The sequence below is a fragment of the Macaca fascicularis genome, chromosome 7, assembly GCF_037993035.2.
Source record: "Macaca fascicularis isolate 582-1 chromosome 7, T2T-MFA8v1.1".
Taxonomy (NCBI): Eukaryota; Metazoa; Chordata; class Mammalia; order Primates; family Cercopithecidae; genus Macaca; species Macaca fascicularis.
In genome coordinates this window covers 124,039,312-124,056,852 of record NC_088381.1, presented here as the reverse complement: position 1 = coordinate 124,056,852, position 17,541 = coordinate 124,039,312, and the positions used below count along the sequence as shown (strand labels likewise).

Here is a 17,541-nt window from a genome sequence, read left to right as displayed (position 1 = left end):
TAAGCAATGTATGAGCTGTGATTGATATAAGAAACCAAATTCTTTCAAAAATTTCCCCCATTTAATTAAGGAAAATGGGCAAACCAAGTCTTAATATACACAGATTTTTCCACCACATAATACTGCTCATAGTAAATCTTCCATTATCTTCTACTGAACTAATATTAGTTAAATTCTCTTTTTTTCAGCCCTAATAATACTGAGATTTTATATTCACTATTTCTATTACCATCCAAGCCTTATGAAAATCCCTTATTTACTGGATCATTTTGCTTAATTTCTGGCTTAATTATACAAAATTTTGCTTGCCTTCAATCTATGGTGCTTTGAAAACAACAATTAGCCAAGTTCTCAAAATCAATAAATTAAAAGGATGTAATTAAAATTTAATTGTATTCCTCAGATTTGTCACCAAATAAGTGTATTTCCTTTTAATTTGCCAGGCAATGTAACAGTTTTTCCCTTGGAATTAACATTTTGTTTCATTTCAAATTTGTTTGTTCCTCTAATACCTTCTTCTCCATCACAGTTTCCTGTATTTGGTTTATATGTTCTATCACTTAGTATTTGTCAAATAAATCTGTCCATTTCAATAATTAAAATTTTTCTTTTTTCTACAACCATGGAAAAAATTCACATTGCTTAGTATATGATGTAATAGAGCTAAACTGCTAAAAAAAATTGTCCAAATGCTATTTTAACAATGTCCAGTAACACAAATATTCCCATCTTTGGTTGCCCATTAAAAGTCCAAACAGCTACCTCAATTCCAAGGTCTCAAATACATTATTTAATTCTCTATTACTTGATATAAGATAAATATAAAATTTCCAAAAAAAAGTTAAGTGGTTTACTTGGCTTATCTTCCTACTGCAACATCCAGAGATAACCAAATATAAGTGAGACAGCATCAAATTAAAACATCTAAAAGTTTTTCTTTTTTTTTTTTTTTTTTGAGATGGAGTCTCGCTCTGTCGCCCAGGCTGGAGTGCAGTGGCTGGATCTTGGCTCACTGCAAGCTCCGCCTCCCGGGTTTACGCCATTCTCCTGCCTCAGCCTCCCGTGTAGCTGGGACTACAGGCGCCCGCTACCTCGCCCAGCTAGTTTTTTGTATTTTTTAGTAGAGACGGGGTTTCACTGTGTTAGCCAGGATGGTCTTGATCTCCTGACCTCGTGATCCACCCGTCTCGGCCTCCCAAAGTGCTGGGATTACAGGCTTGAGCCACCGCGCCCGGCCTGAAAGTTTTTCTAGAATTTCAGCTGAGACAACTTTTTCTCCCTAACACTATACTTGCACCATCTGTAAAACATTCATAATGTTTTCATGTAAATATTTCTCATTGAAACCATTTTTCTTGAGTATGACTAATAAAGTTTAATATATTTCAGATGTTCTTCCTTCCAGCTCCATGAAATCAATAAAAACCATCACACTATCTTTGAAGTCTTGAATATTGCATTTTAAGTAAATTATTAAAACAATTCTATGTGAAATTGTTGGAGCTCTGTCAATAATGACTGAAATTTTACTGTCCTGATTTATAAGTTCTCCAAAATGCATTTTTACATCTCAGTAGATATATGTTTTGCAACAATTAGGACCATAAACCTAAATGTCCATGCTACATTCACATAAAAACAATTCTTGAAGTCCTAATAAATACTTCATGTCAGAAAATTATTTTAAACTATACAGCATATTACATTGATACTTCATAAACTGGTTTTCCCTTGCCTTGTCAAAACTCTCAGATAAAATGTTTTTGGATGTTGTTATTTCAATTTTTGGAAACTGATTTATGTCTATTATTTTTTGTTGAAATAATCAAATTGTTTTTTATTCTAGACCTACAAATCATTTGTTTCAGGTTTATATTCCTGCATAGTACTAAAGATATTCTTAGCTGTGTTTTATTACTGTTATTTCTTTTTTTCTTCTCTCAGAGATTCAGAATACTCATGTTTATGACATCTAAGAGAAGAAAATTTACCCAAACTTCATTGCCTCTTTATTTAAAATAAAAATACTCAACAAATTAATTCTTGAACTTCTAAGTACGAAACACCACACACGACTAATCCAAGAGTTATAATGCAGTAACAGTGAAATAAACCAAAGAAAGACCTATTTAAAACTCAGTTATTTAAAAACAGGAGCGATGAGAAAGTCTCAGGCTGATGATAAGCCGATGACTCTCCCAAAGCACAGAGGCCCCAGCTCCATCATGAATGTGCAGGAGATCAACACCACTCACTGCCATGAGACAGAGGTTCGGCAGACAGACAGCGAGCGCTTCCAAAGTGGACCCCAGCACATCCTACAAAATCAGCTGGGGTGAATGAGTTTATGTCGAAAATTATATCGTTATTCGTTTTGCCACTTCTCATGGTTACTGTTGTATTATTCATCAACTGATAAGAAAGTGTTTCAATATTTTATCAACCAGTAGAGCCACAGCAGTCCAAACAGGCTAAAGAGCAGCCTGGTTGTAACAATGACATTAAATGGCCCTCATGTTTCTCTAAACTATCAAAGACCACTAATATTTTCCATTTGGAAATAGGCCAGCTGGAATAAAGTGATTTTCAGTTACTTTTTAAAAGTAAAAATATCCAAAAAAGGACATTTCAATAAAGCATAATCTAAGAAGGGAAAACCATTATGAAGAGTTTTCCATAGTAATGTTGCTAAATTTAAAACATGCAGCTAACAAAATATTTCCGATCAGGCACCAGTATCCACACCGTCACCACCACCACCATCATTACTAGTTAAGTAAGAGGAAAATAGTTGTCCCCATCATAAAAAAGTAAATGAACACATAAACTGACTTAAATTCTCAGTCATATCATGTCGCTCCCTCTGCTTCACACCCTTCAATATTTCCCCTTACATAAAAATCCAACTTTTCCAGCCAAACCCACAAGACCCCTGATCTCTGCTCTTTTGGTCAACTCCTCTCTCCTCTCCAGCTCACAGTGCTCGCACCACTTTTTTAGAGGTCCTTCCTTACACCTTGTCTACACTCTGTGACCCCTTCCTCTTAGCGCTTTCCCCAGTGTGCAGTCAAATGTGTATCCTACGATTCTTTCTCGTTTGCCTACTCACTAGAAATTTAGCTCCATGTGGATGTGTTTGTTTGCAGCAGAATATCCAATACCTGGCATGATGCCTGGCCACGGAAGGTGCTGAATAAATATTTGTTGAATCAATGGATGGGTGAATAAATTGCTAAAAGCCCTATGCCTATGCAACAGAATGGCCAGAAGTAAAACAGGACTTTTGATTAAAAAAAAAACAAATCTCACACACACACACATTACATAATCAGAGAAATACCTCTGAGTATTATTCTAAGTACAAACATATACATCAATAAACATTACACAAATAGAGATTACACAACAGTAGCACACACTTGCCATCCTCATCTGACTTAGCCTGGATATAGACATGCATGGAAAACTAAGAGGTCCTGTTTCCCAGCTGCCACGACCACCAGCAAAGGGATATCCCTGTTCTGCCCCCAGAATGTGGGCAGAGGGAATGATTGTGGCAAAGGGAAGAAACAATACAGCCAAAAGCCAAAGAACTTAAATCCTAGTAATGGATAACCACACCTACTCTTCTAGGTCCCACGTTCCCAACTCCAATCAAAGATGAACTTTCATTACCAATACTGCAGCATCAAAAATGTCAGGGTACACAAACCACTGTCATTTCAGGCCAGTGTCTGCCAGGTACCATGACATTTACTGGCATTCTTAGGGGGAATGGGGTGAGCAATAAAGACAAAAAGAAAAAAACAGTCCAGCAGGGTCAGTAAGGGCCCAGAGTCAGACACATGGGAAGACAGATACCCAAAGAGCCCGGAGAAAGAGAATCTGGAGTGGAATTAAGACATACCTGGAGAGGCCAAGTGGGCCAATAACTGTGGCAAACAGAGACAGGCTAATGGGCTGGATGTCTTGATGATAACAGATAAGGAAGTATATCCAAAAATAGAATGAACTGGAGATAATTCTCATTTGCAAGGGACAACAGGCTGTAAGGGGCACCACATCAGTGGTAACAGTGGAAAAGAAACTGAAAGAGTTAAGGTACTACGAACCATAGATGCTACAGGGTCAAGGAGAAAGAGACTCGGGGGTAGGCACTGAGTCACTGAAGTATGTTCCACAAACGTAAGATGGAAAAAATAATAAAAGAGTACATTCATTGAAAATCAGATTCAGTTAAAACCAGGAAGTGGGAGGGGTATCTGAAGAAAAGGTTAAACAAGTAAAGGGCTGAGTTTACAACTGGCTGGCGCTCCAAGGTAGAAGGTGCCAACAGAGCAGACCTAGCAGCAGCAGTGGCCGGGCACAGCTGGCCAGGATGAGAGTGTGAGAGTCTGAAAGGCAACATGGGGTGGCTGATCTACTCACAATAAATATGTCTGGTCTTAGTTTGCCCATCTCCCTTGGTCATAGTTCAGTGACTCAGGGTAGACCTATCAGATTCTCTCTCTTGAAAATGTAAAACCTTTAAGAGAGATAGAAGCTGGCTGGAGTAAAGTCACTATCTAACACTCTTGAAAAAATATCCACATGCACTCCTGTTGACACTCCAGTTCTACTCTCTCTCAAAACCTGGTTACTCAACTTTTCCCTGATTTTGAGGGCTAGCCTATAATAATTTCTCTAACTTTCGTCTGTTTTATCTTAGCCAGAATAACTGCTATTGTTATAACCAAAGTATATTTTCTAATTCAACAGAGCTCCTGCTTGAAGCCAATTTACTCAGTTTCTAATGAGTAAACTGAGGCCCTGAGAATATATTTTTCCCAGATTATAAAATATAGAGGGTCAAGACCAAAACCCAATCTGCCTTACTTTTAGTACTGCGGGTAATATTTTTAAACACAGACTTAGATGACAATTATCAAAAGATTAATAATCTAAATAACTTGAAGTAAAATCTAGATACAAAAGTAAAACATAAAAGGCTAAAATGGGAGGAGATGGCAATGGCTGAAGAATAAAGAGATACTTTTTTCTCAATAGCTACAAATTTTCATATTCTATCACAACATGAAGCATGAGTAATCAAAGCAATATTTCTATACATTTTTTTAAAATGTCAGCCACTGTATTAATCTGAACCCAAGATTTTTAAAAAGAGGAAGGAAAAGAAAGAAATGTCAACAAACAGACAAAATTATAAGGACCACATCTAAATACCAGAACATTTCTGGCACTTATCACATGCTTAAAAACATCTGTTTTGGTATCCTTCTTCACCACATATTTTTGGAGTACAAAATGTATCTCCTATTTCCTTGACCTCTTAAGATTCTGTTGCTATTTTACCTCTTCCTTTCCTGAGAATCTTCGTAGAGCTGGATTTCCTTTGTTTTCCTTATAAAATGTCCTTTCTGCCTACAAATGTTTAGTTTATTTCTGTTTTTCTAGCTTTGGCTTATCTACTAAATATTAATCTTTCTTGTTTCCTTGGTGTTTGATATTTTCTTATCTACTCACCCCCTCATTAATACAAGATCATTTCAATTGGCATCTTCTAACAAATTCTTTCAATGGCACTGCTTCAGAAATAGGAGCTTTTTAAAAACAAAAACATTAACAAAGGTGATCTATGTTTACATTGCATATAAATATCACACGTGCTTCCATGAAGCCATTCCTTTTCCTTCCAAAAGTAGGTTTTCAGGAAAAACGAAAATCAAGACTCTCATTTATATGCCAGGTGGCCCAAACTCATGATCAACAGGTACAGCCAACAGTCCCGTATGAAATGCTTCATGTAAATATATTTTATAGAAAATAAGACTATATATTAAAGAATTTAATTAAAGAAACACTGTAATAAATCTACTATGTAACATAAATCAACTGGAATAAAAACTCAGATTTTTTCCCTTGACTTATAGATCAGAAAACAAATAACCAGTTTTTCTTAAATTAGCATTTTATTCACTTCAAAATTATGAGAAAAATATGTATAGTTGGCCTCTTTTATCACTTGGTTGTGTACACTTTTCATCTTTCTACGAGCCACACAAATTCAATTCCACGTACATACAGATTATATAAAACCACCTACTACATTCAATTAACAGAAGGAAAATAAATCATGAGGTTTATACCCAGACTTAAAACAAAAACTCTAGGATAAAGAACATCATGTTTCAACTACATCTATTCCAAAATAATAAATGCTAGCTGCTTTGGTATCCTAAAGCAGTGCTTCTTAACAGGACAGATTTTACCTGCTCAGTCCTCCCCAGGAGACAAGCTGCAATGTCTTGAGACATTTATGGTGGTTAACAACTGTGGGGAGCAAGAATGGGTGGGGTGCTACTGGCATTTAGCAGGTCAAGGACAGGGAAGCTGCTAAACACCCTACAATGCACAGCCCAGCCCCTCACAATAAAGCATTATCCAGCCTCAAATGGTCTGAGAGACTGTCCTACATGAAAACAAGACTAAAGGAAAGAGAGTGACAGACAAGAAGTATCTGTGAGTCACTGTTTGCCAGCACCCTCCCAACTTTTGGCAGACCCACCTACCTTAGATGCCTGGGGCGTGGATATCACATGGACTGTGCTGGGTTTGACACCATTTGCCTTGGGCCGCTTGTAGAGGGCAAATCTGCTTTTCCTCCGTCCTCTATCTCCATTGGGTAAAGCACCATTGTACCTAGAAACAGGGAGGAAAGAGTTCATCTATCTGCAGATTTTTCAAGTTTTAAACACAAAAGTTAGAGGTACTGAATAAGGGAAAAGACAGGAATGGTCATAAAATAATTGCCCACTAAACACTCCACAAAAGGAAAGGGTTGTAACACAGACTTCAGCTGTAATGAAATTCAAATCACTTCTAGGAACTTAATTTAAGAGTGATGTACAAGTAATTATAGGTTTCCTATTTTATAAAGTCAGACTCTTCAAATCTTTTTGGAAAGTGGCAGAGTATAAATAAGGAAATGAGTATTCTGCAGAGGCCATATTAGGGCTGGCTCAATTCAACTAGCACCATTCTAATAGACCCCAGAGATACACTTGAGAATATTTTTAAATGAACTAGTTAGAAAATAGCATACTAATTAAACCTCATCTCTCACTTTCAAACCACGTTAATGTTGTCTGCAGGATCTTTATTTGTAAGACAACGAATTTAGTTACTTGCTTTCTTAAAAGTTCTGAATCCTCCACATTCACTCCCATTTCTGTTTGAACCCTACGCTGACAGATTAGCAAAAAAATAGCTTGCAGAAATTAAACATATTTTTGTTAGCAAAAATTAGCTTGCAAAAATATACACACGAGTTTTAGTCCACAAACTGTCAAATAACTTAGAAGTCATCTGGAAAACATATAATGTCCTTAAGCAGGTTTCCTGTATTTAGCTAATACTAGTGCTTAAAAGAAATGCAGGATCACAGTTAGCATTTCAATTTTTAGTTGTATTTTCTAACTCTGTATTAATCGGCCCCTGTATGTTCTTACTGACGGCCCGTATTGCTACATTAACACAACTACTCTCTGCTTCCACCTTGGTGGAAGCTCTTTTCAAGAAAAAAACTAAAAGAAGGAACATTTAAAATTTACACAGATTTATATGACAGATCCAAGGATCCCCCAGAACACCAAGGTTAGGAGACAGCAGGTCTGGTGGTTTGTTCCTGTCCCACAGATTCCTGGGCCTTCTCCACGTTCCAGCTACATCCAGAACGGAGTGGCCAGATGGGGGAAGCAGGAACTTGTGAAGTCCACTGGGGAACAGAAGTTGGAAGAAAGGGGCTTTGTGTGTTTGTTTCACCAGTCAAGTCATCACTACAGTCTGACAATGGTTTTAAATTATCACTGTAAGTTATTCCCACTGTCTTTTTAATGTTTCCATTTCCAGCACAAAGGAATGTCAGCTATATAAAAATGTCTCATGAATAAAAAGATAATTTATTTCAAGTCTTATTCCTCTAGTTTTTCTCAGGCAAGATCAGAATCGTGTACAATATCTTCTTAAACGTATTTGTGATGACTACTATAAAGTATCCATAAGTCAACAACCATTACAAATCTGCTTTGTTTTAATATATTTCCATGTCACTCAAATCAACATGAACATTCTATATTAAAGGAAGCATATGTGAACCAATTAAAGCCAGGACTATAAACAACTCAAAGGAACATTTTCACTACTGTGGCCTACACACAATTAGTACAAGATCTGGCAAGGCTTGCTACGCCCTTCACTTCTACCCAGCTCTGTGTGTATAGCAGGTGCATTTGACAGCAGTGATGTGATTCAGAATGACCCTGTATGGTAGATGCACCTGAATGTGTGTTCAGAGTTCCAAGCTACAGTATCCAAGAGTGGCCAACCCAGAGAGTCATTCCTTACCTATGAGGAACATCTGAGTGCCCACCCAGTCCCATGGAACGCAGGCTCTTCAGGATATCAAGGCCCTTTGCTTTGGTTAAGTGAAGCCTGGCAGGTGGCAGTTGTTAGGGGGAGCATGTTAAGTGAAAATGCTAGGTTAACTGCATGCTTTTTATATGCAGTTGTGGTTCTCCTGCTCAACCCACCGCCACTGGACTCTCTCCCCTGTATGTAAGCCACCAACAAAACCCCATGTCTCATCTGCTGGCTCTGAGTCTCTTCTTTCAGCCCCTTGAATCTGGTGCCATCCCCACTGGAGTTGATAGGGGTTTGGCACAACTCTGCGCTGCATCTCTCTTGCCTCAACTATAGACTCCAGGTCAATAGGCCTTAGCCTTGTAAGAGTGCAGCAGACGCTTGTTTGGCCATCTGATCACAACTATACTTCCTTCTCTGGAATCTATTCCTTAACTCCAAAAGTTGAACCCCAGCACCATGTCTGAATGAACTGGCCATGCCAACATCTTCCCCACCACTCTGGGGCTGACTGGCCAGAGGCTGACATCTGGCCCAACCTGGCCAACAACATTCTAACTTTGGAAAATACAAAATGGGGACAGAGAGATAGTCATCCATTCTCAGTTGTTGGCTAGAGCTGTAAAAAATGTAAACCCAGGAGCTGTGGGGATGTCACAAAGTGTTATATGGCTGAAAAAGCAGACAAAGTGAAGAAGGAAGCAGATGAACAGAGACAAGCAGCAAAAAGCAATGGAAAGAGGATCCTTAAGGGTTTCTACTGGCCCAGATGTACTCCAGCCCTTCTTGACAAAATTCCTTTAGCTTCAGCTAACTCAATTTGATTTCCACTAGTTACAACCCAAAAGCCACATCTAATATAAAGGGAGGTAAAAAACCAGAAGTGTCAACCTTAACACATGCAGAAACATTTTAATTTAAATTGCCTAAGCATAGAGGCACAGATATTGCAGGTTAAGCAAATAATAAGCCAGCCTACTTACAGACTGCCTACTTACTTAATACATCTAGATGAAAAATCCTATTGGAAACAATCAAAGTAGCAGTGGAAAAACCAGTGTCACCCTGAGACAAGTTTCTAATTAGGTTAAGCTACATGGTCATTCATTCGATATTTATGCCAAATACTAGAGCTACAATGATGAATATCAGCTTCCCTGCCTTCACAGAGCTCTCTGCTCAGAAGGAGAGAAAGGCACAATAACAAATATGATAAATATACATGTAACAAGATGCACTTACAGCATAAGGCACATGGGAGGATGCATTAGAGAAGGCTTCATGGTGGAAGCACTGCTTGAACTGTCAAAATCTTGGCCAGGCACGTTGGCTCATGCCTGTAATCCCAGCACTTTGGGAGGCCAAGGCAGGTAGATAGCTTGAGCCCAGGAGTTCGAGACCAGCCTGGAGAACATGTTGAAACCCCACCTCTACAAAAAATATGAAAATTAGCCTGGCGTGGTGGTATGCACCTGTAGTCACGGCTACCTCGGGCGGCTGAGGTGGGAAGATCACTTGAGCCAGGAAAGTGGAGACCGCAATGAGTCAAGACCATGCCACTGCACTCCAGCCTGGGTGACAGAGCAAGACTGTCCAAAAAGAAAAGAGAGAAAAAGAAATCTAGGTAAGAAGTCTAAACGGAGAATGAAGGGGTGATATAACATGCAAGGCAAGGAGGAATCCATAGGTCAGCACTGTGGAGAGTATGAAGTTCAAGTGGAGAGAGTAGTGGGAAAGGAGGGTAAAAGGTAGGCAGGAGCCTGATTGTAACATCCTGCTTCTATTAGTCCATTATTACACTGCTATAAAGAACTACCTGTGAAGAAAAGAGGTTTAATTGACTCACAGTTCCACAGGCTTAACAGGACGCTCGACTGGAAAGCCTCAGGAAACTTACAATCACGGAAGAAGCCAAAGGAGAAACAAGCAGCCTCTTCTCATGGCAGCCGGAGAAAGAAAGCTCGAGAAGGGGAAAGTGCCACACAGTTTTAAACCATCAGATCTTGTGAGAACTCATTCACTATCACGAGAACAGCAAGGGGGAAATCCAACCCCCACCCCATCATCCAATCATCTCCCACCAAGCTCCTCCTCTGACACACGGGAATTACAATTCAAGATGAGATTTGGGGGAGGACACAGAGCTAAACTCTATCACTGGTACTCCCTAAGAGTTATGGCTTTTTATCCTAAGGGGAATGGAAAGTCTGGTAAGATTTAAGCAAATGGCGAACATGATTGGAAATATAAAGTAATCACATAGGGTGGCACAGCGCAGGAGGAACTGGAAGAGATTAGAGGCAAGACCAGACCAGACTAGAGGCAAGATGATCAGATAGCAGCACCACCACAGCCATGGGAAGCTATGTGCGGTGGGTTGAATGGTGGCCTTAAAAAGATACATCCAAGGCTGGGCACAGTGGCTCATGCCTGTAATCCCGGCACTTTGGGAGGCCGAGGCAGGTGGATCACTTGAGGTCAGGAGTTCGAAACCAGCCTGGCCAACATGGTGAAACTTTGTCTCTACTAAAAATACAAAAAATTAGCTGGGCATGATAGCACGTGCCTGTAATTCCAGCTATTCAACAGGTTGAGACAGGAGAATCGCTTGAACCCAGGAGGGTTGCAGTGGGCTGAGATTGTACCATTGTGCTCCAGCCTGGGCGACAGAGCAAGACTCCGTCTCTAAAAGAAAAAAAAAGATACATTCACGTCACCTGTGAATATGGCTTTTTGGAAAAAGGGTGTTTGCAGATGTAATTAAGTCCAGAATCTCAAGATGAGATCATACTCGATTACTGATAGGTCCTAAGTCCCATGGCAAGTGATTTTGTAAGAGATACAAAGGGATAGAGAGGAGATGACCACGGGATGGAGGCAGAGACTGGGGCGATGCAACCACAAGCCAAGGAACATTTGGAGCCCCAGAAGCTGGAAGAGGCAAGGAAAGATTCTCCCCTTAAGAGCCTTCAGGGGCAGCAGGGTCCTGCTGACACTTTGATTTCAGACTTCTGGCCTCTAGAACTGTAAGAGAATAAACATCTGTTGTTGTTACCAAGTTTGTGCTAATCTGTTATGGCAGCCACAGGAAACTATAAAAGCCTGAACCAAAGCAGAGATGGTGCAGATGAACTGGAGGATTAGAGAAAAATTTTAGAGTTGTTTTCAATACAAAGTGAACATCAGAATTACCTGGAAAAAACCTTACAAAAATATGAACACCTAAAACCCAAGAGATTCTGGTTCAATAAGCCTGAGATGAAGCTCCAGGTCTGCCTTTTTGCAAAGCTCCCAAGTGATACAGCCACACGTAAGAACCCTGGTTTTAAAGACAAAATTCACAGTAACTGGTAACCTGTTTGAATGCACAGGGTGAGGGATAATGGGAACATCATATAGCCTTCTGGCCTGGCCAGAGTGACAGCATTGTTAGAAATAGGAACAGGAATTACAGGGACATCGGGGGAGGCATGGAGGAGGCAACTGAAGTTAGGTCTGGAGCTCCAGAGAAATAACCCTGGGGCCTTCACCATGCAGCGGCAGTCAAAGTCATGAGAATAAATGAGGCTACTCAAGAAAAAGGTGCAGAATAAGGACGCAAGGAAGGCTGGGACAGAGCCTGGGAAATACAACTATTTAAGGAAACAGCCCCTTCTTTGTCACAGGCAGAAGGACCAGGACCAGGAGAAAGTTATATCACCAAAAAATTTCAACAGTGTTTAATCAGTTAAGAGATCAGTTAAGAGAAAGAAAATGCACAACCACGATTTGGAAAAGAATGAGTCATTGGTGATCTCACCCATCTTCAAAACAAAGCAAAAACAAGCAAATGCCTCCAACCCTAAGCTTCACTGTGAGCCTCCACTCTGATTTCCATTTTCTCCTCACAAAGCCAAGAATCTTGAAAAGTACCCACACCCATTATTCTGCTTCCAATGCCTGCTGGCTTTTCAGTCCACTATCATTCAATCTTTGCCCCCAGATCCAAAAGTACATTTGATCATTCATCATACACCCAGCACACCAACCAACCTCCCCTCCTTAAAGTCTCCCAGCCGCTCTCCTATCAAGGAATCCAGTGTGGTAGACTAAAGAGGGCTTCTTCTCCCACTAAGAGGTGGAGTTTAATTCCCCTCTCCCTAAATATGGGCTGGCTCTAGTGGCTTGCTTACCAGCAACATGCAAAGGAAGTGATGTTCTGAGACTTCCAAAGGCCAGTGTGAAAAGCCGACTACCCTGGGACCACCGTGCTGGGAAGGCCACACGGAGGCACTCTGCTTAGCAGTCCTAGCAGAGCCCATCCTTCCAGCCACCCCGCTAAGGCAGCAGACATGAGTGAAGCCATCATGGACACTCCGGACCAGCTGATAACCACCAGGTAACCTCAGTTGATACCACATGGGGCAGAACTGCCCAAACTGCTGACCCACAGAATTGCACCTTAAGTAACATGTTTTAAGCCACTAAGTTTGGGGTAGTTGGTTACACAGTAATAGATTCCTGGAACAGGAAGCCCCAAACTCTTCCCACAGTCACAGTCATCCTCTCCCTGCCAAACTTTTTCTTTTTTTTTTTTTTTTTTTTTTTTTGAGACGGAGTCTCCTGTCACGCAGGCTGGAGTGCAATGGCATGATCTTGGCTCACTACAACCTCCACTTCCCGAGTTCAAGTGATTCTCATGCCTCAGCCTCCCGAGTAACAGGGACTACAGGTGTGCACCACCATGCCCAGCTATTTTGGGTATTTTTAGTAGAGACAGGGTTTCAGCATATTGGCTAAGCTGGTTTCAAACTCCTGACCTCAGGTGATCTGCCTGCCTCAGCCTCCCAAAGTGCTGGGATTACAGGCATGAGCCACTGTGCCCAGCTGGTCCCCAGTCTATTTTAAGTGGAGCACTGTCACCTCCTCCTGAAAACTATCACCAAATCTTCCCCTGCCCATTCCTACCCCCCATCTGGCCCATCTGGAACGTGAGTTCTAAAAAAGTGAGGTCTTCTATATATCTGGCACCTGGCACAGTGTACCAGGGACACATGGTGGGCACTGAAAACCTACAAGTTGGCTGGCTGATGAGAGGACCATTATCTTAGTATGTTTTGTGCTGCTATAACAGAATATCTGAGACTCGGTAATTTATAAAGAACAGAGATTTCTTTTCTTACAGTTCTAAAGACTGGGAAGTCCAAGGTCAGAGGGCCTGCATCTGGAGAGGCCTGCTTGGCCTCCCCAGATGTTCCATCCCACGGTGGAAGGGCAAGAGGGCATGTATATGAGAGAATGCAAAGCAACTGAACTCATCCTTTTATCAGGAACCCACTCCTGAGATAACAGCATTAATCCATTTATAAGGGGAGAGCCCTCATTCCCTAATCACCTCTTACAGGCCCTGCCTCTCAACACTGCTGCATTGGTGATTAAGTCTCCAACACATGAACTTTGGGGGGCACATTCAAACCACAGCACCCATCTTTTGTATAATAGAATAGAGTCCAGACATAGAGACGAAATCCTGCTTACAAAGGCAAAAAGTTACTGCCCCATGAAAGAAGGTCAGAACGTTCCCTGGGCTGGTACTTTTCAGCCAGTAAGTTTGCAGAAATAAAATGTCTGAGTACTGCTGCCACACCTGTTTCAGCTGCTGCAACAGGGGTATTTCAATTCGAACCCATAAGAGCCTTTCAAGCTTAACTTTCTTTTTTATTCTGGAGACTTAAAAACATTTATTTAATAAATGTGTGATGAAAATTTAACTCCTCATATATGCAGAGCAAACAGCTGGTCTTTATGGTAAGGGTATTTGGGAGCTGCAAAGAATAATGAAAATTCTGTGTAAGAAACTTTACCAAGTAAAAAAGCGTTTTTCTGTTTTATAGTTTAGAGTTCACATATTAATGGGAATTAATAACATTTGCTGTGTACTTACTATGTGCCAAGAAACCCTGTGAAGGAGACATTATTACTCCTAGTGGACAGATAAAAGACTCAGAATGGCTGATCACACACAAACTTACACAGTTAGGAAAGGTCAGGCAGAACCTAAAGCTACATCAGTTCTGTCTGACTCCAAGTTGCATACTCTTTCCAGTAGACAACACTGACAGTTTTCAAATTCAAGACATTTTTTACCATACAGTGCAAAGATGGAGTCTTAAAAAGATGTCTGCCACCTAAAAATGTATTTGTCAATAACAACTTTCTATGGGAAACCAGAGCAAGAAGGGGGGGGTTCCAGGTGCTCCCAGTCACATTTTTGAGACGTCACAGTTTATCTTAACTAGCCTGAACTCTTAGAGCAACATCCACATGGAAGGGAAGCGATGTGTGCTCCAGAAGTGGAGGCTACATCAGCATCACAGGATCACATTCCAGAGGTGGTCAGCTCTCCATTACAGGCTGAAGGCTCTGCCTTCCTTCCAAAGCAACTGCTCTGTCACTTGCACCAACAAATCACAAGCAACTACTATAATCGAAGTAGACAGTGCACTGCAGATGAACAGGATGTGACACCAGAGACAGACAGACTCAAAGGCAGGGCACACAGTTTCTGATAAAACCCTGCAATCTGGTACCATTCTTGAGGTAGCTCACCCTAACTCACTGTATAAATGCACTATTCCAACCGCGTTTAAGTAATTGCCCATATGCCAATAAGTGCCTAACATTGGTTTTATGAAATTATAGTCCCAACCCCCTTATTATTTAACCTATCATATACGCATAGACTTCCCCTGACCCAATAAAGCCAGAAACGCAACACATTTATTTCTCTACGCTTCAGAAATGCTGCATATAGGAGGAGGGAGAGCAAGATGGCAGAATAAAAGGCTCTACCCATTGTCCCACCTCACAAGGACATCAAGTTAACAACTATCTACACAGAAAAAAACACCTTCAAGAGAACCAAAAATCAGGTGAGCACTCATAATACCTGGTTTTAACTTCATTATCACTGAAAGAGGCTCTAGAAGAGACAGAAGAAACAGTCCTGAACCACCGACACAATCCCTTCTACACCCCATGCAGCAGCAAGCCTAGTGCTAAGAGCTTCTCTGGGAGCTGAGGAAGGAGAGTACAGTAATGGTGAGGCACTGAACTCAATGCTGTTCTGTTAGAGCAAAAGGAAAACCAGACCAAACTCAGCTGATGCCCGCCCACGGAGGGAGCATTTAAACCAGCCCTGGCCAATTGCCTATCTCGGTGGTCTGAACTTGAGTCTCCGCAAACCTCACCACCAAGAGATACGGTGCTCTGTGTCTCCATGTGAACTTGAAGGGCAGTTAAGGCCAGAAGGAATGCAACTCTTAGGTGAGTCCTAGTGATGAGCTAGGCCCAGAGACCGTGGGCTTGATGGCAGGGAGAGGAGGGACACATGACATACTTAGACACCAGCTGGAACAGCCCAGGGAGTGTTGGCATCACCCCTCCCCCAACCCCAGGCTGCACAGCTTGCTGCTCCAAAAGAGACCCTTTCCTTCTGTCTGACTGAAGAGAGGAGAGGGTAGAGTGCGGAGGACTTTGTCTTGCATCTTGGATACCAGCTGAGCCACAGCAGGATAGGGCACCAGTCAGAGTCGTAAGGTCCCCATTCCAGGCCCTAACTCCCAGATGACATTTCTAGATACAACCTGAGCAAGAAGGGAATCCACTGCCTTGAAGGGAAGGACCCAGTACTGCCAGCATTCATCACCTGCTAAATGAAGAGCCCTCGAACCCTGAATAACCAGCAGTGATACCCAGGTACTACATTCTAGGACTTGACTCTTGGATGGCATTTCTGGACCTTCCCTGGACCAGAGAGGACCCCACTGCCCTGAGGGTGAGTCCCTGGCCAGGTAGCATTCACAACAAGTTGACTTAAGAGACTCTAGGCCATAAGGGAACACTGGCAGCACTCCTCACGGCCTAGGGTGGCAGTGGCTACCGGGTAAGGCTCCTCTACCTTTGGAAAGGGAAGGCAAGAACAGGAAGACTTGCATCTGCTAGTTCGAGGGCCAACTCAGCCACAATAAACTATAACACCGAGTAGACTCCTAAGGTTTTTGACTCTAGTCCCTACTTTCAGGATGGTACTTTTGGACCCACCCAAGGCCTGGGGGACCTCACTGCTCAGAAGGGAAGGACACAAGCCTGGCTGGTTTTGCCACCTGCTGATTACAGATCCCCAGAGCCTTGAGTGAACATAGGCAGTAGTCAGGGAATAATTACGGCAGGCCTTGGGCAAGAACCAATGCTGTGCTGGCTCCAGGTCTGACCCAGTGCAGTCACAGTGGTGGTGGCCACAGGGGTGCTTGTGTCACTCCATCCCCAGCATTAGGTGACTGAGAACAGAGAAAGAGACTCTGTATGTCTGGGAGAAAGTAAGGAAAGAGAAAAAGAGTCTCTGCCTGACAATCCAGAGATTCTCCTGGATTTTGTTCAACACTATCAAGGCAGTATCTCCATGAGTCTCCAAGAACCACAGTGTTACTAGGCTTGAAGTGCCCCCTAAAGCCGATAATAGTTTAGATCACAACACCTAAGTCCTTTCAAATATCCAGCAAGCCATCCCAAAAAGGAGGGCCACAAATAAGCCCAGAAAGTGAAGACTACAATAAGTACCTAACTTTTGAATGCCCAGACACTGAAGAACATCTACTAGCATCAACACCATCCAGGAAAACATGACCTCACCAAATGAACTAAATAAGGCACCAGGGACCAAACTTAGAGAAACAAATATATGTGACCTTTCACACAGAGAATTCAAAACAGCTGTTTTTGAGTAAACTCAAAGAAATTCAAGATAAAACAGAGAAGGAATCCAGAATTCTACCAGATAAATTTAACAAACAGACTGAAATAATTAAAAATCTAGCAGAAATTCTGGAGCTGAAAAAGTGCAATTGGGGGCAGAGCAAGATGGCCGCAATAGGAACAGCTCCAGTCTGCAGCTCCCAGCGCGAGCGACACAGAAGACAGGTGATTTCTGCATTATCAACTGAGGTACTGGGTTCATCTCACTGGGGAGTGCTGGACAATCGGTGCTGGTCAGCTGTTGCAGCCCGACCAGCAAGAGCTGAAGCAGGGCTAGGCATCGCCTCACCTGGGAAGCGCAAGGGGGAAGGGAATCCCTTTCCTAGCCAG

At 41.8% G+C, this 17,541-nt stretch overlaps 1 protein-coding gene across 2 annotated transcripts in view; it reads right to left on the bottom strand.

The window, feature by feature from the left end:
- Positions 1 to 17,541, bottom strand: part of PELI2 (pellino E3 ubiquitin protein ligase family member 2) — a 190,070-nt gene that overhangs the window by 117,259 nt on the left and 55,270 nt on the right. For both annotated transcript variants that reach the window (XM_045396461.3, XM_045396462.3), the window contains exon 2: positions 6,570 to 6,699. In XM_045396461.3, the coding sequence (XP_045252396.1) occupies positions 6,570 to 6,699 (130 nt within the window). The remainder of the gene's footprint in view (positions 1 to 6,569; positions 6,700 to 17,541) is intronic.